The following is a 26,586-nucleotide window of genomic DNA, read 5'->3' on the forward strand; positions in this document are numbered from 1 at the left end:
AAAAACAAAAAAAAGGTTTTCCCTTTTCTTTTTGTCTGTACAGTTTACATGTTTACCCTTAAAAAGTGGTCTCAATATTAGTCAGTTTAGGAACTGGTTGCTTAGGGGACCTCATCTAGTTTGCATAGTATATGCACCTTTTACAGAAGGTTAGTAAGAAAATAACATAGGAATTTTTTGTTAGTGATTTTCTTTGTAGAAATTATAAGTGATAATAGGAGATCATTTCCTCACTGATAGGATCATAACATGGGTTGCACGATTCGAAAACAATGAGCCAAAATGAGTTGTGATGCTCGTGACGGAGAGCGGGTCGATGAGGGCGGATCAAGTATAACTGAGAGTGCACATGTCACCTTAGGCAAATCTCATATTGGAATGATAGTGAAAAATAAATAGTTTTATAAGGCACGACAAAAGTTCATATGGTACATGTCCTTTTAGGGTTCAATGTAACGCAATTCAAAAGAAAAATTCACACAAGCCTATGTTCAAAATGAACAATACGTATCATGAGCTTCACTCCGTGACCGGAGTTGGTAGACGTGTTATTTCGTGCAGTCTAAATTGATTGAAGATAACATTTACCTCTCATTGGAAAGAGTATTTAAATTGCTAGGGAATAAAAAGAATAGGTTTCATTGGTAATGCACTAAAAATTCTTTTGTCAAAGGTCAAAACAGCAACACATTGATTTCGAGACAATTATTTTAATTTTCCAAGAAAAATGAAATGCAGACTAGTATAGTAAAAAGTCATTCAGTACTGTCTACAAGTTACAAGAAATGGACCACAGAACAAACAAGCGTCAAACATTTGTTTTTGGACATTTAACGTTTCTTAAATAATTCGTAGATTTGTACTGCATTAAAACAAGAATTGCACGCAAGGATTGGCTAATTTCGTTGGTTGGCTGGTTTTTCACCCGAAAGATTTGGGAACAATTTTCTTCGTCGGTAGCCTTCTCAATCAGAGCTCGTCACACCGGACTTGTCTAGTGCGATTTACATTTCTCGTGTGCTCAGTTAGGATTTACCGAGTTTCAAAAAAAAAAAAAGGAAATCAATTTGGTTATTTTAATATGACACACAAATACAAAAATAAACAAACAAAAGGCTGTATTGATTTGGAGTTCCTAGGATTTCCAAATTTGAAGGCAAGAGATCTAGATCTTGAACGTGTAGTCTTGGAGACCTAAATGACTCTCTTTTCCAAAGACTACACACTCGTGCATTCTTGAGAACATCAAAATCATGAAATGGCTAATGGCTTCCACTTAATTAAGTTACGTAGTTGTTTTAATAGTTTAATTGTCTTAGGGAAATAGGCAAATATTTTTTGCTGTTAACTAGGATTAGATACAACCAATAAGAGTTGTTTCGTTAATACCACAACAAGGCCTTGAAAGGAGTTAAAACAACATTAGATAATACGAAGGAGATCAATTCATTCAAAACAGTCAACCTTTAACGTTTTGAGGATATGAAGATCAAGATTTAACGTGAGGATTCTAAACGATCCATTGTGTAAGAGTATCAAAAAGGATTTACGTGGAATACTTAAACTCTTTGACGTGGAGAGTGGTTATGATGAAATAAGGATTACACTTCTATACATGGTAGATATTACACTGTCCGTCCTAATTTACGTGACACTCTTTCCTTTATATTTAGTGTAAAAAGAATATTATACTTCTTTAACTAAAAATAATTTAACTTTAAATTTTATATTTTACCTTTAGTGAGATTTATAGCCACACAAATATGTATGACTTGTGTAGACCACAAATTTCAATTTTTTTTCATTTTTGGTTAAACTCTTTGCTCGAGTCGAACATAAATTGACGATGGGGAATAATTATTAGCAAATGAAAACTCAATTCTCCCTCCTTGTAATCTCCCTATTTCCTTTTCCCTCCCCTTCTGCATAATAAAAGTGAAAAAAATAAAGAAGGACGAGAGAGGTCGATGAAAAGACTACTCCTATTATTTTTCTTTTTTGGTTCAAAGATCATTATTTTTTTACTAAGCAATCCCATCTTATCCCTAATCCCTTGAATTTTCTGGTACTAGTATACAAACTAATTTTTAGGGTACGCGCGTTGCGCGTGTACCTTGTGTTAATCTGTATAATTTTTAAAAAAAAATTACATACATTTTAAACTGATTTTTGTTTTGAGTTATCATAAAAGAACAATTAAAAAAGAATAAGTTTTTTAAAATAATGGTTGTTCGGTATATATATGCGACAATTCCCTATTTTAATTTGTACATGAGTGTGCTTTTATTTTAGGACTCCTTTATTACATACATAACTACAACGTTTATATATATATATATATATATATATATATATATATATATATATTTTCCTTATCTAATCATATAAGTGTTACTTCTTCTGTCTCATATTATCTGTCATGATTTCTAAAAATAATTGTATCAAATTATTTATCATTTTATAAGTTCAAAGCAAAATAAATAATATTTTTCTAATTTTATCATTAATAGTAATTGTTCTTGAAAATGAAGATATCACATAAATAGAGTAAATATTCAAAATAGGGGTAAAATAGTCAAAAATTACTCATAATTAATATTTCTTAAGGGGCGTGTAAAAGAGAAATACGACATATAATTTGAGACGGAAGGAGTAAGTAGTATTTAATGGTTATTCTATCATTTCAATTGATTTTATATATGTAAGGCAACTTGTGTAAGCCTAACTATTTAAGTTAGCGTTCAATTTTGTGTGTTTATTGGCTTATTGCAATTAAAGTGGTAAAATCTAAATAGATTTTAAAATATTAAATATTTTAACTTTTTACCTACGTGAAATATGAGTTTACTATTCATCTTTATTCTCTTCTCCTTTCTTTTTATATGCTTTGTAACTCTTGAAATAAGAGTTGTACGTGAAATAGGACTTAAGTTTACCAATGCAATAAGAAAAGCATTATAGTTTAGATGCAATACAATTAAAATAAGGAAAATATATATACACATAAAATCTAAGTTGATTTAAAACTCCTCAAAATTAGGGAGAAAATTAAATGTTGATAATTATTTTAAAGTAAGCAATTTAAGTTCGCAATAAATTAGTATTGTTAATTATCAAACGTAAGAAAAAATAATAGTGAACTAAGTAGACATAGATTGAATTTCTAACTAATTCTTTTTATGAAATGCAATGGTCCAAACAACCTGTACAAAATCTGTAACTTAACTCAAATTTAAAATCCTTCAAATCTAAAACTTGAAATAGAAAAAGATATGTTAAGAGAAAATAATTGAGAAGTTAGTGTAGAAGATTTTAAGATCAAGATCAAATAAAAACTGCATTATATATAAAATTCAAATCATTGTCAACAAAAAATACTTGTGTGTATGTTTTGACGAGACCGGTCATTGCTTGATTTTAGAATGTTATCAAATTTTCTTCACAAGATCCCTAACGTGGTTACAATTGCAGATTTTATGGCTAGTTAATTATCATATCATGGCTCCTTTATTATATATGTTGTCTGTAATGGATCCGCCTAAAAAAGAGTATTGCCAGACTTTAAGCAAAAGAAAACTTTAAGCTGGTCAACAAAATAAACTACCAAAAAATAATAAGACAAATATTAATGGTTTTTTTACTTTTCTTTCTTCTTTGCGATGCTTTGCATATTCTTTCTAACTGATCTTCATGATTAGTAACAACCAGAGTTACTAAGTAGTTTATATTTCTAGTTGGTCAAATATCCGAGAGTTAAATACAACTCAGAAAGTAATTCCTATCATGATTTAAAAGTCAATCCGAGCATGAATAAATATAAATTGTTTATATTCAAAGAAAGACATGGAAACCAAAACGTGGAATGATAGCTCTTTTATGGAAGTGTTTGCCTATAGAGTTTGAAAAATGAAAGAATTTATGATTAGAAAAAAATTAAATGACTATCCCTATATATTAGGAAAATAAATTAATGAATATTCCTAGATATTAGGAAAATAACTAAATGACTATTTTGTCTAGTGTGAACTCTGTTTTAGAAGGGCAAAAAAGACGAACGACATTTCGCTAAGCAACTTCGTGCTTTTAATATAGTATAGATAGATCAAAGTAAAAATATAACATTTTGAAATTTAACATGTAAATAGAAAAGTTAAAAAAAAGAAGGAAAAAAGGATTCTACGTTTTTGTTTGACAAAGTTGCCGAAAAATTACCCATAACAAAAGTAGTTAAGAGTTTCCTTTTAATATTGTCCTTTTTTATTTATGTATAGAAAAAAATTAAAATTTAAAATAATTTGATTCCTTCTTGAAATATATATTTTCTTTTAATTAACATAAGATTTTAGGAACCGAAGACATTTTAGTTCCTTCTCTAAAACGTACTTTTCTCATTTATTTATGGTAGAAATTTTAGAAATGTGTTTTTCGCTTTTCTAAATCAAGGTTCTAAATAGGAAAGTAATTAAATGAGTATTTCTAAATATTAAAAAAATAAATTGAATGATTAATACTATATATAGGAAGATAATTAAATGATTATTTTGTCTAGTGTGAAACTTATTTTAAAGGGGTAAAAAAGACGAACGACATTTCGCTAAGAGCCTTTGTACTTTTAATATAATATAGATAGATCGGAGAAAATGACTCCAAATTGAAACGGTAATAACTTTATTTTTAGGTATTTTCAAGTTTCAACATTTTATTTTTTCAAATCTTTTATGTGTACCAAATGACCTATTAATTAATGTCGACAAGTAACTAGTCCGTTCAAGAACTTGTTCTTTTAGGACATTTTATAAACTCATTTGTCCCAAATGCTTCAATAGGACAATATTTTACTTGATTTAATGCGTCAACTACTATTTATTAGGGTATGAATTCAGTGTTGTATATATCCTAAAATAGAAATTTAAATAACTACAGGTAAGAGATCACTCCTGTCAGATAGAAGTATAGATATCTCTGGAGTTTAACTTCACTGGTTATATTGAAAACTCGACGAAAAAAATAAATGAAATTCAACTACAGTATCTCGCATGTGACCTGATCAACATATATATATATATATAGATATAAGATCCAAATTGTCTGTGTCCCTCTTCCCTTTTGCTCTCTCCATTTCTACTGACAGATAATAATAGACCACACAAACTTAAAAGATAACATTCATCACATTCGCAACTACTTCAGTCCATCTTTTGAAAGAATTCAGCTTTGAAATGCTTTTTAAAATAAGCTTTGATTTGTACTTTTGAGCGTAATTAGTGTTAGGTCAATTTTTTAAAAAATATTTCTAAATGTATTTGTTTTAAAGTGTTTTTCAAAAAAGTGCTTTTAGGAAGAAGCTATTTTTTTGCTTCTTAAAAATTATTTCTGCTTCAACTCAAAAATACTTTTTTCCTTTTAAAAGTTTGGCCAAACACTTTAACTTTGAAAAAAAATACTTTTGACTAAAAAGAATAATTATTTTGGCCAAAAAAGCTTGGCCAAACATGCTTATTGGACAATTTACGCGGTGCAGATATATTATCTAAGAAATTAATGTCACGCAATTTTTTTAACCATTATAATCATCTTTAGACCACCCTTCAAGTACCTTGTGTGTGTTTAACTAAAAATAGATTTTTCGATCAAAGTCAATATCTAGAAGAACGGATTACTGATAACCAAGTTTTACTTCACTTTCTCAATAATCTTAAGAGAAATAAAAGAAATGATGAAAATAATTAATAAAGAAAAATGAGGAATGAATTGACAAACACTTCCCAAAATCAAGGCTGAAAATTTGGAGAGTAAGCAAAGATTTATAGTATGAATTTCAGTAATAATCGTCACCTGTCCTTATAAATGGAATTCTCATCCTTATATAGGAGCATACAATCGTAACGGTTAGCATACTTAATTTGGACTAATTAAGGGCATTAACTATATTGATTGTTATAGATAACTGTAACTGGCATATTTATGATTAAAGATTCCTTATAACTGCCCCTGATTTTCGTTCCTTATCTATCTCTGGTTCATGTATCTTCCCTTCTTTGCAGTCTTCATTCATTCCGTTCCTATTTTTTCTTTGACAACTGTTAGGCTCGGTTCTTTTCTCTTATGCTACCCCGTGGGTGTTTCTCTCGTAGCTTTCACGCATTCTTAGTTCAGTTAATTAAGAATGCCATTTGTCGCTATATCGACGCTCCACGCGTCATGCCTCGTCAGCTTAATGTCGTTCCGCATGTCATGACTTTTTCTACCAATACAGATAGTACTCCCACTTTCTGAATATTCTCAATTGAATATTCGGAAAGTGATAAGTTTTTATGGCGGGAATTCCTTGCCGTCGCTTCTCGAGTATCATCATGTCTTTTTCAGAATTGATGTGTCGCTTGTTACATCTATTTAATGCCCACGCCATATGGCTTCTTACGATTGGTTCTGCAGTTTCTTAATGCCTTTTAGGTTTCTTTCTGCACGGCTGTTCTAGTCTTGAAGTGATGGTTCAATTAAGACGCTTCATAATGACCAATTTTAACGATGGTCGTATCTTCTTATAAATATTTCATTTTTTTTTGATTTCTTGGAGTCTTCCTTCTTCAGCATCCATTACATTACTCTTTCTTTGTATTTCTGCATCCTTTCCTCTGTATTTTCTTAGATAATCATGTCTTCGACAATGCCAAATCCTCGTAAAGTTGTGATTGTTGATGAACTTGATCCTTCTGCTGCCCCTAATAGAAGTAGGAGAGGTGGTAGACTTCGTAGCCTTAGTTCACTATCTAACAGTGGTTCCTCTTCTCAAAGTAGTTCTGCTAGGCCATATTCTTCTAAACCTAGGGCTCCTTTAACCCCCAGATCTTCTTCTAGGAATAAGGAATTAAATGAACCTGTGCGTGAACCTACAATTGCAGAACTTATTTCCCAAGAATTTTCTTTTGTAACTGATCATGAAACCCTGAGAAATCAAGTTTCTTCTATAACGTCTCTCAACTCTGCTGAACTTTTCCCGAGTTTAATCACTACCGGTCTTCTTTCCTTGGTTCGACAAGAGTGCCATTGGAAACCGAATTTCTCAGTTTTAGTCCCTGGTGCCAATAAGAGAATAACCTCTTATCATGCCGGTTACTCTTTTGTTTATACCTACCCTTTTAATTTAGGATTTAAGCCTCCTATTGATATAGTAATCATTGAGTTTTGTCGTTACTTCAACGTGTGTGTTTGCCAGATTAGCCCTATGGTATGGAGGACTATATCATGCCTTCTTTATTTGTTTTATCTGATTTCTGTCACTTTTACCTTTCGGCACTTGCTTCACCTTTACCCCCCCAAGTTGTTTCGTGAAAGGGGTCTTTTCTATCGTGGCTAAAAGTAAGAGAGTGTTGGTTAGCCCTGAAGTTGATCGAGACCGTGGCTGGTATGCCCGTTTCATTGCTGCTACCACTAGTGGATTAGTGGGTAAAGAAAATATGTCGTTCCCAGAAAAATAGAATTTTGCTCGTAAGTTTTCTTTTTCTTTTTCTTTTTCTATATATCTTGCATAATTTCATATAATCACGTACCCATTTTGCAGCAACCATGGAAGTCTTTGATGAGATTCCTGACTTTTGTGCTTGGGTAGAAAAGATGTTAACTGCTGCCCCTATGGATAAAAGATCTTGGAAATTCCTTTCTCAAAAATTTTGTTGAAAAGTGAAGACACACGATACGTTTTACCTTCATAGTTCTTCTTTTCCATTTACTTGCTTATACAAGAATTTCCTATCCTTCCCTTCCTTTTTGTTAGGATTTGCTATTCGTTGTATTAGTCCCGCATCTGTTCCATCAACTAGACTTTCCGTGAGTCTTGCTCAGGAACGGATTCTGGGTGTTTCTTCCTCCAAAAGGAAAACTGACGAAGCCTGTGGCTCTAATGATGAAGAAGAAAGAGAGGAAGGATCTTTGGTGAGAAAGGAAAACATCAGAATATGCGTGGTTTATGATGATGAGGCACCCCCTCTCATGACCTTCCCTCTAGTGCAATTCCTTTCAGACTTATAGATGATCCAGAGAATGTTCCTTTAGTGATTTCTGATGAAGATGTTGTTGATCCCCTACCAAGTTCCGTTGATAGATTGTTCACTCAAGGCTTTGAGGGTGAAAAAGCTTTTGGGCCTGTCTCTGAAGAATTGCCTCTTGAGTCCCTTCCAACTTCATCTACCATCAACACCTCAGTGCCTTTGCCTAACATTACTCCAGTTGTTACTCCCGTGGTTGTTTCTCATACAGAGGCCGAACCTTCTAGCAACAGGAGGGAGATGAAAAGAGTCATAATTGAGGTCCCTGAAGATGGGAACTTACTGAGGAAATGTGGTCAAGTCGACGTGTGGTTGAAGCCACTGATTGGCCCCGTGGAGAAGAAGAAATTAGAAAGCCACAACTCACTGACTTTAATGAATGACATTGTTCATTCTTCTTTGAAGGTACAAGCTTATATTTCTGTTCTTCTTTCTTCCTCCTTTACCTTTTTGCAGATTAATTTTATTGATACCAAGCTTATGAAAATGTTTCTCAAGCGGACCAGCAAGTTATGAAATTGCGCAGCGAGGCTGACAATTGGATGGAACAATTCGAAGATCTTCAGCTGAAAAAAGAAGTTCTTACAGAAGAGAAGAATGCTTTGGAGCGTCAAATGAGGATGGTTTCTGCCGAGTTAGCGATTGAAAAAGCCTCTTCCAGTTAAGTTGGGAAGGACAAGGATATACTGGAATCCTCTTTTGCTGAACAACTTTCCAAGGCAACCAAAGAGATAAGGAGTTTGAAAGAACTCCTTAATCAAAAAGAGGTTTACGCGAGAGAATTGGTTCAGACGCTTACCCAAGCTCAGGAAGATCTCCGCGCCTCTGCAGATAAAATTCAATTCTTGGAAAGTTATTTTGCTCCTTTGAAGACATCATTTGATGCCTCAGAAGCAGAAAAAGAAGAGCTGAGAGCTGAGGTTGATCAGTGGGAGAAGGATTATGAGGCTCTCGAGGATAAGCTATCGTTAGATGTGAGCTGGGCCTTTTTGAACACTCGCTTCGAGACTCTAATTGAAGACAACTAGGAGGGTTTTGAACTTAATGTTGAGATTGCTAAGGCTAAAGAAGCAATCGATAAAACTCAACAATGTCAAAGCTTTTTCTCACCCTAAGATGAAGGTTCTAAGGGTGATGGGAATGGACTTGTAGAGCTGATGTTCATGCCTCTTCTGCTCAAGTTAATCCTTCTTCTCCCGTTGATGATACTCTCATTGATGGTGCTCCTTAGTTTTCTCCTTTCCTCTGTTTTTTGTCATCTTTTATTTGGGACTTCCGTATGTTATTTTTTCCCTTAGCTTAATTTTGGAATTTAATGACAAATTGGCATCTTTTTGTTTTTATAAACGTTTTGGTTGCTTTTGCCACATATTATGCTCTTTGATTTTTTGATGTTTGAGCTTTTTCTTGCATTTAAAAATGCCTTAACAATCCATGACTTTGATAAACACAAGTTTTTATAAAAGAGGGCCCTTTTATGTTAGACACTGATGAAGATGACGTCTCATCTTCATATTGGTGCAAATATATGAAACATGATGTAGACATGAAAAAAGAACTAATTTGAGAAAGTTTTATGTTTTGAACTTTCAAATAAATTTCGTACATTATTTTCACGATACTGGTACAACACTTTCATAATTGCTTTTATTGTAGCAGATTTAAAAATACAAAATTGGGTCTATTATCCGGTGACAAGATTTTGTCCTTAACCTAAAACTCGTAGGAACATGTAATATCTTACATCCTTTTCACGAGTTCACACTCTTTTGAAAAATTCAAGAGGTTTGTTTCTTCAAGGTTTTTGATTTAGGCTAAACTGAAGTATGTATTTTCGCGACTTTTACTTTCTTCTATATGCATAGTCCCCCAAGTGTTGGAGCCTTGAAGTATGAAATCTCGAACACTGGATTACTCCTTCCTTTTGGTCCATTCCCTGAAAAGGAAAATACGAACGTGACTCATAGATATTTATTTAGATGATGACTGCATAACCTAGACCGGAAATATTTCAGTATTTCATGTGCCTTTCAAGTCTAATATCATCATTTGGTACGGGCCAGTCTTTTGCCTATCATCTAAAATGGTTAGTAAAATTTAAAAGAATAAAACAAAATTGAATTGCGTGATACCTGACCATGGGTACTTTCCTCGTCTAGAAGTTGTACTTCTTCAAGTGAACTGCATTCTAGTTTGATGATAGTACCTTGCCATCCATGGTTTCCAACTTGTATGCTCCCTTTTCAGCGATACCTCGAACCCTATAAGGGCCTTCCCAATTTGGACTCAACTTTCCCGCGTTGGCCGCCTTTGTCGATCGAAACACCTTTTTGAGGACGAAGTCCCCAATCTTGAAGCATCTCAAATTAGCTTTCCTGTTGTAATATCGCTCAATCATTTGTTTTTGAGCCGCTATTCGAGTTAATGCTGCTTCTCTCCTTTCTTCTAATAGATCCAGATTTACTCGCATCTCCTCCTTATTTGCTTCCTCAGTAAGATGTGTGTATCTCGTACTTGGTTCACTTATCTCTACCGGAATTAAATCTTCTGCACCATAAACAAGCGAAAATGGAGTCTCACCCGTACTTGTTTTTACTGTTGTTCGATAGGCCCACAACACCCCAGTAACAGTTCTGGCCATTTGCCTTTTGATTCTTCTAATCTCTTCTTCAATTTATTAATGATAACTTTATTTGTCGACTCAACTTGTCCATTAGCTGCAGGGTGGTAAGATGCGGACGTAATCCGTTTGATCTCCCAACTTTGAAAGAATTCTGTGATTTTAGTACCTATGAACTGCGGTCCATTGTCACATACGATTTCCTTTTGGAACTCCAAATTGACAAATAATATTTCTCCAAACAAAATCCCTGACTTCTTTTTCTCGCACCTGTTTGAATGCATCCGCTTCTACTCATTTTAAAAAATAATATGTTAAAACTAATAAAAACCGTACCTTTCCCTTAGCTTGAGGTAACGGGCCTACAATATCCATTCCCCACTTCATGAAAGGCCATGGTGAAATAACTGAATGTAACAGTTCTGTTGGGCGGTGCATGTTATTGGCATATTGATGACATTTATCGCACTTGGCTACAAAGATTTCTGCATCTTCTTCCATTGTTTGCCAACAATACCCTGCTCTTATTAATGTCTTTACTAATGATCTTCCCCCGGTGATTGTCGCAGTGCCCCTCATGTACTTCCCTCATCACATACTCCGTTTGCGATGGGCTGGGGCACCGTGCTAAAGGTCCGCCAAACATATTTCGATATAGATTTCCACGAATTAAGCAATTCCGGGAGGCTTTTTGGCGAAGCAATTGTGACTTCTTCTTGTCCTCGGGCAAGATTCCATACTACAAAAAGTTCACAAATTCGTTCCTCCAATCCCAAGTTAGATTATTAAAATTTACCCCGCTCTTGTCTTGGTCAAGTGCCGAATGAAACAAATGTATCACGATAGCATTTTCTGCATTTGTTACATGCGTGATAGACGCGAGATTTGCCAACGCATCTGCTTCTGCATTCTCTTCCCTAGGTATCTGTATGGCCTTCCACGACTGAAGTTGTCTAAGTAATTCCCGTACCTTTTCCAGGTAATGTTGCATTCACATTTTTCTTGCCACGTAAGTCCCCTGGATCTGGTTAACCACCAACTGTGAGTCACCTTTGATCACAATCTTCTCTATACCAAGTTCTTGTGCCAGTTCCAAATCTGCAATCACAGGTTCGTACTCTGCCTCATTGTTAGTGATTGGATAACACTTTATTGCTTATCTTATGACTTCCCGTGAAGGTGGAATTAGTACGATTCCTAAACCCGCTCATTTAATGTTTGAAGAACCATCGGTAAATAAAGTTCAAGTCCCCATATTAGATCCGGTAAATACCTGTAGTTCTTTTCTGCTTCATAAACTAAATTCATCCTGAAATCCACTACAAAATCTGCCAAAACCAGCGATTTTATTGCAGTTCTGGGCTGATATATGATATCATACTCACTCAATTCTATTGCCCATTTAGCTAACCTACCGGTAACTCCTGTTTATGCAATATATTCCTCAGGGGGAAAGCAATTATTACAAAAATAGGATGACATTGGAAATAAGGTCTTACCTTCCTAGATGCCATGATTAGCGCTGAAGCAAGTTTTCCAAATGGGGATACCGTGTCTCGGCATCTAACAAATATTTACTAACATCATACATTGGGGATTGCTTACCTTTATCCTCTCGTACCAATACCGCACTTACTGCTACTTCTGACATAACAAGATAAATGAGAAGCCTTTCACCGTCTTTTGGTTTGGCTAGCAAAGACGGATTTGACAGATACAATTTTAGGTCCTTGAGGGCTTGTTGGCATTCATCATTCCATTCAAACTGATTCTGCTTTTTCAATACTGAAAAGAATTTAAAACTCTTTTCTGATGACTTTGATATAAACCTCCCCAGGGCTGCTATTCTTCCTGTTAATCTCTGCACTTCTTTTTTCCTCATGAGTATCTCTGGTATTTCCTCGATAGCTTTGATCTGCGCAGGATTCACTTCAATACCCCTGTTAGAAATGAGAAGGCCTAAAAACTTACCTAAAGCCATGCCAAAAGCACATTTTTCTGGATTTAGCTTCATATTATATTTGTTGAGAATCTCGAAAGTGTCTGACAAGTGTTGAAAATGATCTCCCGCGTGTGTCGACTTTACCAGCATATCATCAATGTAGACTTCCATGGTTTTCCCAAGTGCTCTTGAAATATTTTAGTCACCAACCTTTGATACGTGGCTCCAGCAATTTCTAAACCCAAGGGCATGACTTTATAACAGTAAGTCCCCCTGTCTGTGATAAATGAAGTTTTTTCTTCATCTAGGTTGTCCATTTTTATTTGGTTATATCCTGAATATGCATCTAAAAAACTCAAAAGTTCACGTCCTGCGGTAGAATTGATTAGTTGATCTATATGTGTTTGAGGAAATGAATCTTTTGGACAAGCTTTATTTAGATCAGTATAATCTACACAAACTCGTCATTTTTCATTCTTTTTAGGAACTACTACGATATTAGCTAACCAGTTAGGGTACTTTACTTCTCGTAATTAACCAATTTTTATAAGCTTTTGTACCTCATCTTTTTTTGAAGGATCCTTGTTTCCTCTTCTTCTGCTTGATAGGTGGGTATGATGGGTCCTCATTCAATTTGTGAGTCATTACCTCCAGTGGTATACCTGTCATATCTAAATGCGACCAAGCGAAGCAATCTACGTTAGCTTGTAAAAATTCGATTAACTTACCTTTTATTTTTGGGCTTAAATTTGCTCCGATGTAAACTTTTTCTGTCTGGCCAACGTGTAAATAGCAATATAGCTTCGAGTTCTTCAGCAGGTATCTTAATATTTTTATTTTTTTCTGGATCTTGAATAACATCAGGTCTCGAATCAATATCAGTTTGTCCTGATATGCCTTCAGTTGAGGTTTTTGCAGCAATGTCCTCAACCGAGTTCTGTAGTTGCTATTTTGCGTCTACATCATTGATTACCTTGCTCGAAGCCACCACCGAGTTGATACTTCTTGAAGCTTGCTGATCTCTACGGATTTGACGGATTCCCCAATGTGAAGGAAATTTGATAACCCGATGTAATGTGGATGGGATGACATCCATGTTGTGAATCCATGGTCTTCCCAGAATTATATTATATGCCATGTCCGCATCTACTACCTGGAACTTTGTATCCTTAACAACTCATTCTGCAAATGTGGTGAGCAAAACTTCCCCTTTTGTGATAACACTTGAATTATCAAACCCGACCAAGGATCGTATCTTTGGTATCACCTTGTTGATATCTTGCATTTCGTTCACCACCTTAGTAAAATGATGTTTATCGAACTACCTGAATCAATCAAAACTCGCTTTATATTAGTATCGTTGTGAGGAATCATCAAGTCGTCCGCATATTCATCATCAAATATTATACTGTCTCTATCCAAGGCTTGGCGAACTCGCTAACCATGACTTTTGACGTCTTTTTTGCAGCTGTATAAGTTACACCATTGACCTCATCTCCCCCAGTTATCACATTAACTATTCTTTTTGGTGATGGAGGTTTTGGGGGTTCATGTTTGTTCTTTATATATATATGATTGTTTTCCTTTCTCGTTGAATAGGTCAGTTAGATAATCTTGCTTCAACAAGTGCTCGACCTCTCCCTGCAGTAGTCTACAATCTACTGTTTTATGGCCATGATCATTGTGAACCTCACACAAGAAATATGGATTCCTTTTGCTTGGATTTGATCTCATTTCTTTAGGCCATTGTACCTTATCTCCCATACCTCTTAAAACAACTACTAACTCAAAGGTGCTGATATTAAAGCTATAATCTCCTACCCTTGTGTGTGTACCAGAATCGTTGCCTCGTACATCCCGTTCCTTTCTGAACCTAGATGAAGAACTCGTATCTTTTTTCGTCGGTCTTGAATCGAATCATGTGTTTTCTTGTTTAGATCGAGGGTCTCGCCCAGCAGGTCCTATGTAAGGTTCGTACCCATTTTTTTCGGTGTTTTGTTTTCCCCCTGATTTCGAACGTCTCGATCCTGCTTTTTCATCGGTTCTTGGTTGTGCGACCGTATCTTCTTCTATCCACAATTTTGTGTTGTATCTGCTGTACACATCGTTCCAAGTTGTTAATGGGAATTCCTGCAAACTCTCTTTCAGTCTTCTCATGGCTTCTGAACATTTCTTATTTTAATTACTCGCGAATGCCATAGCAGCCCAATTATCAGGTACCCGAGGTAGCATCATCCTCTCCCGATGGAATCTATCTACGAATTCCCTGAGTAATTATGTATTCTCGTGTTTTACCTTAAAGTTGCCTTCCATCCCTTTTTCAACATTTTGAGCTCCCGAATGTGCTTTTATAATTGAATCTGCAAGCTCAGCAAAATAATCAATAGAGTTTTCAGGTAAAAGAGAATACCATGTTAATGCACTTTTAGTGAGTGTTTCACCAAATTTCTTAACCAAAACCGATTCAATTTCTTACTTGATTAAATCGTTTCCTTTCATGCCAGTTGTGAATGCAGTTACGTGATATCGTGGGTCAGTCGTTCCATCATATTTTGGAATATCAGGAATTTTAATCTTTTTAGGAATTGGCAAAGGCGCTGTACTTGGCTTCCAAGGCTGTTGCGAATACTTGTCAATATCCACCCCTTTGATCACGGGTGGCACACCAGGTATTTGCTTTATGCGATCGTTTTGCTCCTTGATTTGTTTATGCAAAGTTAGTACTAAACTTTGTAGATTAGAATTATTTGGTGTACCTGACCCTCAATCACGAGATTCGTTTGGAATTTCTCCACTTCCAGAGTTGCCAAGTCTTGAGCGTGGGTCTTCTAGGGTTGCTGTATTGACCGGTGGAGGAGTTTATGGCGCATTGGGCAATCCTCTAATAAAAGCTTGTAGAGCACTATTCACGTGTTCTGCAATCAATTGCTCTAGAGAGTCCTGCTCTACAGTTTGTTCATCTCCTTGTTGATCATCAGCGCGCGATGTAGACCTTTCAGGTGAACCTCCACGGGATTGCTGAGGGGATCCCATTGGAGAAGGGAGTGGTGGAGTTTCACCTTGTGGGTTCAACTGGTTATTTTCGTTAGCAGTTGACATAGTTGGTTGTTAAAAATTAAAATTTGGAAAGTGAATAGATTATTAGTTTCCCGGCAACGGAACCAATTTGTTTAACCAAAAATTGATTTTTCGGTCAAAGTCAATATCTAGAAAAAGACGGGTTATTGATAACCAAATTTACTTAACTTTCTCAATATTCTTAAGAGAAATAAAAAAAATAATAGAAATAATTAACAAAGAAAAATGAGGAATGAATTGACAAACAATTCCCGTTTCACCCCTTTTGGCCTTTCCATTTTCCTCACACAATGCTCTATCTTCTGTAGGAATGAATAGTGTTCTGATCATGGCTATCATTTTCCTTGCTGGCTATAGAGTAAGCACTAAGCAGTTCTGTGAAGTTATTACTATATATACTACACTTTGCCTTTCATTTTCATGTGTTTTATAAGAGCTCCACGCGTCACCACGGTGTTATCTCCTAGATGAGTAATTCGCCAATAAAAAAGCAGAGATGGATATATGGTTTATGTTTAAAATCACATCATACAGCCAACGAAATGCTTATGGAAAAAGAAGAAGCTCGATTTGCTTTTTTGCATCTATTATTTTCAACGTTATAGCTTGAGTCCACGTGTCACTCCACGATCACCCTAGAAACTTCTTAATTTAAAAAAATAAATCCAATACATTTTTGCGTTGGTAGCCTAGAAGTTGGAGAATACTGTAGCTTCTTTGATTAGTAAAAACAACGGAACAAGAAAAGTCCAAAGTAAGTTCGAACACAAGGGTACAAATGAAACCGACAAATCATACCAACCCGATAATTCGAGTCAAATCGAGAAAAAAAATTCGGCTATAGTTTGATTTGATTTGTTTTGATGTTGGAAAAAAAAACCCCGACCATATTTGGTTTGATTTGATTTTAACTAAAAAAAGTCAAACCGAAACCAAACAAACCCGACATTATATGTATAAAAGTTTTAAATATATTTAATACATAAAAATATTTATGGTAGTGTAGTTTATAAATATTCTTAAGTTTTTTCATAATTTTATCTTTTAACGTATTATTTCAATCTTGAGCTTATAATTTTTGGATGCTCCAATAAGTTTTATAGTCCATAAATATTACTAACTCAAATAAATCCTAAACCAAAATCAAATCAATACTAATGATAATAAAAGACATTCAATACAATTATACTATGAATGAAAATAGTGTTGGATATCTATTTTTTACTTTTTCCATGGTTTAGATAAAATGTATAACTTATTTTTCTTTTAGTGGTTAGTCATGTAAATAATAGTACTTATTAGTTATAATTTTAAATTATGTTTGTTTTCATTATGGCTTATTAGTAATACTTATTTTATGTGATTTTATTATCTTTATTGTTGAATATTTTAGTACAATGCCACGACTCATCTCATATTTATGTTATTTTATTGAAAAACACCTTATATAGTTATGTCTTACTAGGATTAAAGAAATATTTGGATCACAAATTTTACGTTTTGTGCTATGAAAACTTTATGGAAAAAAATAAATGAAAAACCCGAAAAATCCCACTTTATTGGTTTGGTTTGGTATTTAGATTTAATAACCCGATACAATTGGTTTGATTTGGTAATTAGAAAATCCGAACTAATCCGATCCATGTACACCCCTATTCAACACTATCAATTAATTAAAGTGCGATGAAATTACCTTTTTTCAATAATTAATGTCACACAAAATTCTTAAACTAGGAGGATATTGAATTGTTTCGATTTGTAAGCAATGTGACTAATCTATTTGAATCTATCTGGATTTGTAAGACTAATAGCATGTAAAAGTGTTTTTTTTCCTCAAAAGCACGTTCTTTCCTTAACTTGAGGTGTTTGGCTAAGTTTTTTTGGGAAAAAAAAATATTTTTGGGAAGAAGTAGAAATAATTTTTGAGAAGCAGAAAAAGTAATTTCTTCTCAAAAGCAGAAGCAGAAGCAATTTTGACTTTTTTTCTTACCAAAAATACCCTTAACAAAATATAGTATATACAAAAATAACCGTTAAACCTAATACTTAGGATATTAATGTATAAATATTTCTTATTAATTTTAGGATAACTTTCTAATATATAGTGACTTTAGGGGTGAATGCTTTTATATTTGTTGAATAATTTTTAATATATTTAACTTATATTAAAAGAATTAAGTATTTTTAAATTTTATTTTTTGCTCAAAAATACTTTTTAGAGTGATTAGCCAAACACAAATTTGTTTTCTCCAAAAGTACTTTTTTTAAAAGCACTTTTGAAAAAAACACTTCTCAAAATAAGTTGATTTTTCTCCGGCTTGGCCAAACAGGCTATAAGCCACAATAAATGCCGCACAAGAATTACTTCATTTTCACCTTTATTGTAATCTTGAACTTATAATGTTAAGGTAGCTTAGCAATAATATTTTCTGGAAGCTATCGATATCATATCATTTATGCATGATCTTGACCCTCTTCTCTCCTCGGACCCCAGGAACCGAAAATAAATTTGAAGTTTATATAACTAAAGAAAAAGTCATGGTAATTAGTCCTTTTCCTTTTGTATTTCGACGTCGGTCAGGTCTTATTGGTATAAGTAGAAGAATGAGAATCAGTCAAATCAGAGTTTTCTACTAAATTTTCTTAGTAACGAACTCAAGAAACAAGTCACGCACCTTCCAAATTTTCTTGGTGCTCTTATTCAATAATTTTTTTTTAGCAAACAGAAGTTAGTATTTCTTAGAGTTGGTAAAGAGAAACGTATATTTTGAGCTATTCCTAAAAATAATAGCTGATAGTATATTTTTTAATATATTTATGTGTTATATATATATATATATATTTAATATACATATTTTATATACTTTTTGGTTAATAAATATCATTAATTTTATTGACCAGTTAATTTTATATTTTACTCTATTTAATTTGTAGTGGAGAAGGTAATTTTGGTTTTAAAAAGGAAGAAAGGAAACCGGTGAGAAGAATATAAAAGTGGTAAGTTAAATGTGCCTTGGGTTCACACATAGAAAACAGCAGACACATTGTTCAAAGCAAAAGCTCGAGATTGTTGAAAATACTTAAAGGCTAATAAAAGAAAGAAGAAGTGAGAGTAAATTTATTCTACCACTAAAACAACGTACAACATGGCAAGAATTTTCACAATGATTCTTGAGGGAGACAACCTGCTATGTGTAGTCTCTGACTTTGTCCTTTGGCTTTTACTTCCTTTATTATCCCCTCACCCACATTTGGTTCGCTGCCTTTAATCCTAAAGCTGCTAAAATATTTCCTTCATTATCCACACACTCGTTATAATAATAAGTTATAATATTCTCTATTTCATTTATATGACACACGTTTCACTAGTCATGAAGTTTTAAAAAGAAAAAAAAAGTTGTAACCGTATATAACAAAAATATTTTTAAAACTTGCGATCTCGAATATATCAAGATATTTATATGATTGTAATTTAAATCATTAATATTAGAATAAATTTTTTTATAAATATAAAATCTGTTCTTTTCGAGGCAGACTAATAAAAAAAAATTTCCTCCATTTTATTTTATGTTAATCTAGTTTCTTTTTAGTTCGTTCTAAAAATAATAATGACCTCCTTCTAAATAAGGAAAGAATTTAATTTTACTCTTAATAAAAAGTTTTTATAGCCACAAAAATACTCTAACATATTTAATACTATAAGTTTCAAAATAATTATAGTCACATAAATATTACTCCCTCCGGTCCACAATAAGTAATTTTTTTGGATGTTTTCACACAGATTAAGAAATCTACTTTTTAACATTAATTAGCAATGAAATTGATCATATTAACCTTTACTATCTCTTCACATAAACACCCTAACACATACTCCAACATTATTTACTCCAAGGGCAATGTAGAAAAAAAATAATTAATTTATTCTTGAAATCTGAAAAAATCACTTATTTTGGATTACAAAAAAGGCCAAAAAATCACTTATCATGGATTGGAGAAAGTATGATTGGTTAAGACCACAAATTTAAAAAGTTTTCGTTTCTTTCTTAAAATTCGCCTAGTGAAATAGTATCACGTAAATTAAAAATAAAAAGGAAGGTAATATATCATAGCACTGTATTACTGGTTCCTTTCATTTCACTGTCACATGAAGTAGCTAGTGAACCTCCTTCCAATATCCTTCAACCCCTTCCCTTAACCTTTTCTTTCTTCTTCCCTTCACCCATCCTCCATTTCCCCATCATATCTATAGACTCTTATGTGTATATATATATACACACACACCCCTAAACACATAAACCCTAAAGATAGCTGTTAGACAAAAATAGTGAGAGTCTCTGAACAATAGAACTCCCAGAAAATTTTCTAACAGATTGAAACTGAAACTTATTTTCAGTATGACAGAACCCTACTATAATTTCTTCACAGGATGGTTCAACTTCCTTCCTCTCCATCAACAATATCTTTCTTCTCCCAACTTTTGCTACAATAATTCAAACAACAACATGAATTTCCAAGAAGAAGTTTCTCTTGCTCCTCCTCCTTCACCACCATTAAAAGAAGCTCTTCCCCTTCTCAAAAATGTTGATAAATTGGACAAGACTAATACTACTAAGTATTCTTATGAGAGTACTACTAGTAGTATAGCTGAGGAAGATAATAATAATAATGAAAATGTGAGTGTTTCTTTACATATAGGGCTCCCAATTAGCCCTAGCTCTGATTTGACTTCCTCAAGGGTTTCATTTTCATCTGAAAGTGTTGGGGGAAATAAAGAATTTGATGTCCCTTTGAGCAAACTAAATAAGGGTCAGTATTGGATCCCTACCCCTTCTCAGATTCTCATTGGTCCAACACAGTTCTCATGCCATCTTTGTTACAAGACTTTTAACAGATACAACAACCTTCAGGTATGTATTATGGATATCGATTCAGAATTTAAATTGATGATTTGACTTTTACGGTTTTTTTTTACACTATAGTCATTGTATTTTAAAAATTATGTGTTCCAGAATTTGATGTTTGTTGAAATTTAGTGATTTTTTAAAATGTGTTTATATGTTGTATATCTAAAATAGTGGGTTCAGTTGAACTTATGTCAGTACAGACCTATCCAATCGTTGTTTTCTCCATCAAGTTTATTTAAAGTATCTTTTTGGTAATTCAGTTTATATGAATGAATTACAAGTTGAGGTCTGAAATTTTGTGTTCTCTTTTGTTTCCTTTACAATTGTGTCGTAAAATGCTTATATTGAAGAGTTCAGAAGCTTGATTCTTCATGTTTTTAGCTTCAACCTAGATTCTTTTTCTTTCTGGGTTTCTTTAAGGTCCTCTGTCTTCAAAACGGTCCACCTGGCCTGTTCTTCAATGTATATTTTTTATGACTAATTCATCAATATAATTATAGTTTTTTTAACTCTATTTCTTATTTATTTGTGGTTTATATTTTTGTTTTACACCTCACTTCATTTATGCATGAAATGAGGGTTTTGGCCACCAGATTTGGTTACATTTTAATGGTTGATACTAGAGCAGTTTTTCTAATAAAATATATTTCTCCTTTTCCTTTTTTTTTCTTTTCCTGTTTCGTGTTTGGGTAGGGGTATTATATTCAAACTATTTAGTGCTAAACTTCTGCAACCAGGTGAATGTGGTCAAACGGGAACTGACAAATTTGGCAGTGTAAAAACTGACAAGATTTCCAGTATTTCATCACTAGTTCAGGTCTCCTCAGGAGAATCCGGACAGAGTTGATTTTCATCCCTTCAAATTCAGTAAAACATCATTCATTCATTTCTCTGCATTAATGCTACTTCTGAGAACTCACTATTTTGTTGCAGAAGATGACTGTTGGTCAAGTTGCTTTTTCAAATGTCACCACATACCATTGAATGAAACCCTTTTTAACTATTTGTCATGCTCCAACTTGAAGATAACTGTTGTTCAAAAACTTTCTTTGTCCTTTTGGTCCTTCAAGTTTTAGCAAATTTGAATTTCTTACTCCTTAGCTTATTTACTCAGCCAAGTGTTTCAAAAAGCACCATAATTAAGCCATGGTTTACTTGCAGATTTAATCATCATCTTTCTCTATGCATATCCTTTGATATTCTTAGTGGAATTAATCCTACTTTGCCTCTCTGAATGTTATTCAACTCTTTATTACTTTTATGTAAATGCTTCGACATGACTGTTCGTCTAAAACTCTCAAATAGATATTCTACTCCATCGGTCTCAATTTATGTGATAAAGTTCGCATTTCGAGAGTCAAATGAATTTTTCTTTGATCACTATTTTTCATATGTCTTTTAGATAATTTGAATTATTAATTATTGTATTTTTAAAGTAGTTTTTAAATATATAAATTTTATTTCAAAAAACTTACAAATTTTATGTTTGAATTAACGGTCAAAATTAAAAAGTTTGACTTTCGAAATCTGAGCTCCACCATATAAATTGGGACAGAGAGAATCGTAGATATACGATTCATACAATCATAATTTCTTCTTTTTGGCTCTTCGAGATAAATGTATGAAATGTTCTTCATAATTATTAAAAGTTCTCCAATATATATATTGCAATCCATTTGCCTATATTGTTGAGTTTAGTTTCTATGCACTAATAGTATACAATTATTCACATAATCAAGTTACTTATAATGTAATTGTTGGTAAACATTAATTGATAACCTGATAAAAATAGTACTAACTAACATGTTTATTATCGATGTATGCAACTTAAATCCATATATACCAGTTTATTCATCTCTAATTATAGTTTTCTTGATCATGTTAGATGCATATGTGGGGACATGGATCCCAATACAGAAAAGGGCCAGAATCCTTAAGAGGGACACAGCCAAGTGCAATGCTAAGGCTGCCTTGTTACTGCTGTGCACCAGGTTGCAAGCACAACATTGATCACCCAAGAGCAAGGCCATTAAAAGACTTTAGAACCCTTCAAACACATTACAAGAGGAAACATGGAGTCAAGCCATTTATGTGTAGGAAATGTGGGAAACCATTTGCTGTGAAAGGTGATTGGAGAACCCATGAGAAGAATTGTGGCAAGATTTGGTATTGCATTTGTGGCTCTGATTTTAAGCATAAGAGGTCTCTGAAAGATCATATTAAGTCCTTTGGACGCGGTCATGGCGCTGTTGGGATACCTAATCTTGAGGAATTAGAAGATGAATCAACGTCTGAGATCGAACAAGACGTTGGATCTTCGTCTCCAGTTTGATGCAAAATCTCTGACATGATTAAAAGACTCAATATTTCCATAGTTGGTTTCTCTTCGTTCGCCCTCAAACGAGCTAAATTGTCTTTGTTTATGCTCCAAATTCACTCTTATACACTTTAAATTTGTTCCATGTTTTGGAAAAGAGAAGTGAATTTTCTGTAAATGATTGTTCTCTAGATATGTAATATAAGATGTGTGTTTCTAGATTGGGTGAATTATCTTAATATTCTACTCAAAGCTACAGTTGTTTCTGCTGAAACATTTTTTCTTAATTTTAAGGTAAAGACAAGGTTTCGGGGCACAAGAAAATGTCTTGTCAAATCATGTTAATTAGGGTTTGGTCTGCAGCAGCAAAGTAGCCAGAAAATGGATCTCCTCTTCTGGTTCCATATTTCTTATGAACTTTAGATATAGTTAATTGCATGCACATATGTTAAAGATTTGTTTCATATCTCCAAGAAATCAACTATTGGGAAAATCACGTCTGTGATTTACTATAATAAGAAAGATTCATATCCCAAGTCCTCAACTATTGGTGTGTCGATTCCGTTTTGAGGTAGTGTTTCCAAAGGTTTTTGAAAAGTAATTTTGAGAATAAACTAAATGTCAGTGACAAATTTAACTTCTATATGCTGATAACATAAATTTTAATTGATTATAATTAGAAAGATTAGTCACCAATAAATAAGATAAATAACCTGTTATATCATGTTATAATATACTAATAGTATAAACAAAATTTTACATAGTAAAGTAAAGTTATATCCTTACAAATATATTACAGTTCCTTCTCCCTCGGGCTCCATTTATGTTTTTCCTTAAATAGACTGTAGAAAAAAGCTCCTTTTCTCATGAATTTTGCCTAACCATTTTGTTGTTCAATACTTCGTATTTGATGTGAAGAATCTCGTTTTAAGAGGGGTGTATTAGCATTATCAACCGGGGTATATTAGTATTATCAACCCAAATCTGTTTCCTATGTTCTCTTATAATCCCTATTTTAACTATTAAGAGAGCATACAATCCTTGAGCAGTGCATAATGAGTGATCATGACGAGCTCTTAGTGCATATGAAATATTTGTTAGTTCTCCGTCAAATTCTAGTATAGTTTAAGATATCGTCCCACAGAAATTGGAAAATCTATGCTACAAACTTGTAATAGTTTAGCTACTATTTGAGAGAACCAAATTGATGAAATTTATATTTAAAAAGTGTTGGGAATCATTGAATTCACTTGACAATATTTTTATAATGAAATCTCAATTTCTAAATATATTTCACTAATGGATAATTGCTTATTGCTAATACAATATGCTTTGCTCACTAGAAATTAAATAATTAATAATATTCCTTGAGGTTATATTATTAACTGACTTACAACTAGTGACGATAAGACCGAAATATATGTCTTGCATGAATTGCGCCAAGAAGTAGTAAAGAACTCTTGAGATTATCTTTACGAAGAAATCAATGATATTTCTTATAACAATTCCTTCGTGAGAATTAAAATTGAAGTAAGCAAAAATCAATATTTGGAATACTGGATTGCTGAAAATTAATCATTTATCTACTGATTCACACTAGTCAATATGTAACGATTTTGCTTTGTGAGAATTACAAAATCAATACAAGTAACTTTAGAAATAACTAGATAGATATGACTAATTAAAATCTAACACCCCAGCACAATATAAAAGTGGAGCTAGAGAATCTCAGGCCTAGTATGTAAATAAGATTGAGAAAACTATTATAAATACATATCAAGCTTCATCAACTATCCCAACAAAAAGACACTACTCCATTATCGAGTATTTGAAAAAGAAAGGATTTCTATAATATGGCCTATATTGCCAACACTAGCATAAAATATGAAAATTACAAGAAGTAAAGAAAGAAAGAACAAGAAAGATTAAGAGACCAAAGCTTTGAAAAATAAAATGGCTCTTTAGTTCCTTTTCTGTAACGATCCGGCCTGTCATTTTGAGTATTTTAGCCTCGATCCCCTATTTATTATCTCTTTTATGTTGTATTATGGTTACGTGACTTGCCGGAGGTGTTTGATTTTGGTTTCGGGTGATTTTCGGAGTGAAATGAGACATATAGTCCCTAAGTTGGAGCTTTAAGTTGAAACAATTGATCGAAGTTTGACTTTGTGTAGATGACTCCGGAATGGAGTTTTGACGATTCCAATAACTTTGTCTGGTGATTATTGACTTAGGAGCGTGTCCGAATGTTGATTTGGAGGTCCGTAGGTCGTTTCAGCGTGAATTGGCAGAAGTTAGAAAATTTAAGGTTTGGAAGATTTGAAAAGTTTGACCGGGAGTTGACTTTATTGATATCGAGGTCGGATCCCGATTTTGAAAGTTAAAATAGGTCTGTCATATCATTTATGACTTGCGTGCAAAATCTGAAGTCAATCGGAGTTGTTTTGGTATGAGTCGGCATTAGTTTTGGAATTCGGAAGTTCATAATTTCATAGTCTTGAATTGGGTTGCGATTCGTAGAATCGATGATGCGGTCCATGTTCTGCAGAAGTGGACTTGCCGATGCGAGGAATGCATCGCAGAAGCAGAGATGGCCAGGGAGGCCTTGGATCGTAGAATCGGACAGTGTCCGCAGAAGTGCTAAGGGGTCCGCAGGTGCGAGTCTTCTGGGCTTAAGTTGGAACCGCACTTGCGATGATTTTTCCACAGGTGCGGCGTCGCAGATGCGAATAAAGGCCCGCAAAAGCAAAATCACTGGGCAGAAAAGACCTAATTTCGAGGGTTTGATTTCATAATTCATTTTTGGACCTAGAGAGCTCGTTTAGGGTAATGTTTCAGGATAATTTCAAGGACAATATTGGGGTAAGAAATTCTAACTTGATTTTGGTTAAATTACATGAATCTATTATTAATTTTATCATTTAATTAGTGATTTGAGGGGAAAAAATGAGGGAAAATTATGAAAACTTCTTAGGCTAAAATTGGGGATTAGAAAGGTAGTTTGAGTTCGGATTTGAGTAACTCTTATATGGTTGGACTCGTTATCGAATGGATGTTAGGATTTTATAATTTTGGTTGGGTTCCGAGACGCGGGCCCGGGTTGACTTTTTTGAGTTGATTTTTATTTCTTTGCTAAGATCGTACTTTTATTGTTCGAAATAGTTTTCTATAGTTATATTTATAGTATAAAGTGATTTTGGCTAGATTCGAGCCGTTCAAAGTTGGATTGACTAGCGTGTTTTGAGATAAATGTTTTGCCTAACTTTGTGTGGGAGAATTACCCCTTAGGATTGGTGTTGTTTTGTGATAAATGTGATGTGTGAAAGCCCTGTACACGAGGTGACGAGTGTGTACACGAGTTAAATGTGGAAATTTACCAATTTTAGCTATGTAGATTCCTTTCATGCCTTAATCGAGTTATCTTAACATGTTATCTTCATCATCACTAGCTATTTTCACATGCTCTACTTGTCTTATCTCTTACTTGTTAATTTCTCTACATGTTTAGTTGAAGTTCTTGATTCCTTTATTCAGTATTCATTATTTGACCATTGAATTCTTTTCTTGAAGTTGTTATTCTTGGAATATCTTGTTGGTGAAACTGGTATTGAGATATAAAGGCTGTGATTCACATTAAAGCAAAGTGTTAAGTTGTGAAATACTATTCTGTTGAGTTATCC

General features: G+C 33.6%; 3 protein-coding genes across 3 annotated transcripts; 2 read left to right on the top strand and 1 right to left on the bottom strand.

Annotated features, from left to right (window-relative positions):
* The first annotated feature begins 8,557 nt into the window (after positions 1 to 8,557).
* On the top strand, positions 8,558 to 9,073 carry LOC138904879 (uncharacterized). The gene is made up of 2 exons (XM_070193534.1): positions 8,558 to 8,668; positions 8,765 to 9,073. The coding sequence occupies exons 1-2, from the start codon at positions 8,558 to 8,560 to the stop codon at positions 9,071 to 9,073; spliced, it is 420 nt and encodes a 139-aa protein (XP_070049635.1).
* Positions 9,074 to 9,888: 815 nt separating this feature from the next.
* On the bottom strand, positions 9,889 to 10,686 carry LOC138905302 (uncharacterized). Its single transcript, XM_070193967.1, has 2 exons — positions 10,252 to 10,686; positions 9,889 to 9,981 (listed from the first exon to the last, which is right to left on the bottom strand). The coding sequence occupies exons 1-2, from the start codon at positions 10,684 to 10,686 to the stop codon at positions 9,889 to 9,891; spliced, it is 528 nt and encodes a 175-aa protein (XP_070050068.1).
* Positions 10,687 to 19,818: 9,132 nt separating this feature from the next.
* On the top strand, positions 19,819 to 23,127 carry LOC104095407 (zinc finger protein WIP2-like). The gene is made up of 2 exons (XM_009601548.4): positions 19,819 to 20,592; positions 22,475 to 23,127. Exons 1-2 carry the CDS (start codon positions 20,080 to 20,082, stop codon positions 22,919 to 22,921), a joined length of 960 nt encoding a protein of 319 aa, XP_009599843.1. The 5' UTR covers positions 19,819 to 20,079; the 3' UTR covers positions 22,922 to 23,127.
* Positions 23,128 to 26,586: the final 3,459 nt, after the last annotated feature.

The sequence above is a fragment of the Nicotiana tomentosiformis genome, chromosome 1 (assembly GCF_000390325.3).
Source record: "Nicotiana tomentosiformis chromosome 1, ASM39032v3, whole genome shotgun sequence".
Taxonomy (NCBI): domain Eukaryota; kingdom Viridiplantae; phylum Streptophyta; class Magnoliopsida; order Solanales; family Solanaceae; genus Nicotiana; species Nicotiana tomentosiformis.

Excerpts from the sequence above, each read along its gene's own strand:
- LOC138905302 (XM_070193967.1), bottom strand. The coding sequence starts at position 10,686 with ATGGCCAGAACTGTTACTGGGGTGTTGTGGGCCTATCGAACAACAGTA. Across the intron at positions 9,982-10,251 it reads TGGAAACCATGGATGGCAAG|GGAATGGACCAAAAGGAAGG; the intron begins GTACTATCATCA and ends TTTCCTTTTCAG.
- LOC138904879 (XM_070193534.1), top strand. The coding sequence starts at position 8,558 with ATGAAATTGCGCAGCGAGGCTGACAATTGGATGGAACAATTCGAAGAT. Across the intron at positions 8,669-8,764 it reads TGGAGCGTCAAATGAGGATG|GCAACCAAAGAGATAAGGAG; the intron begins GTTTCTGCCGAG and ends CAACTTTCCAAG.
- LOC104095407 (XM_009601548.4), top strand. The coding sequence starts at position 20,080 with ATGACAGAACCCTACTATAATTTCTTCACAGGATGGTTCAACTTCCTT. Across the intron at positions 20,593-22,474 it reads ACAGATACAACAACCTTCAG|ATGCATATGTGGGGACATGG; the intron begins GTATGTATTATG and ends TGATCATGTTAG.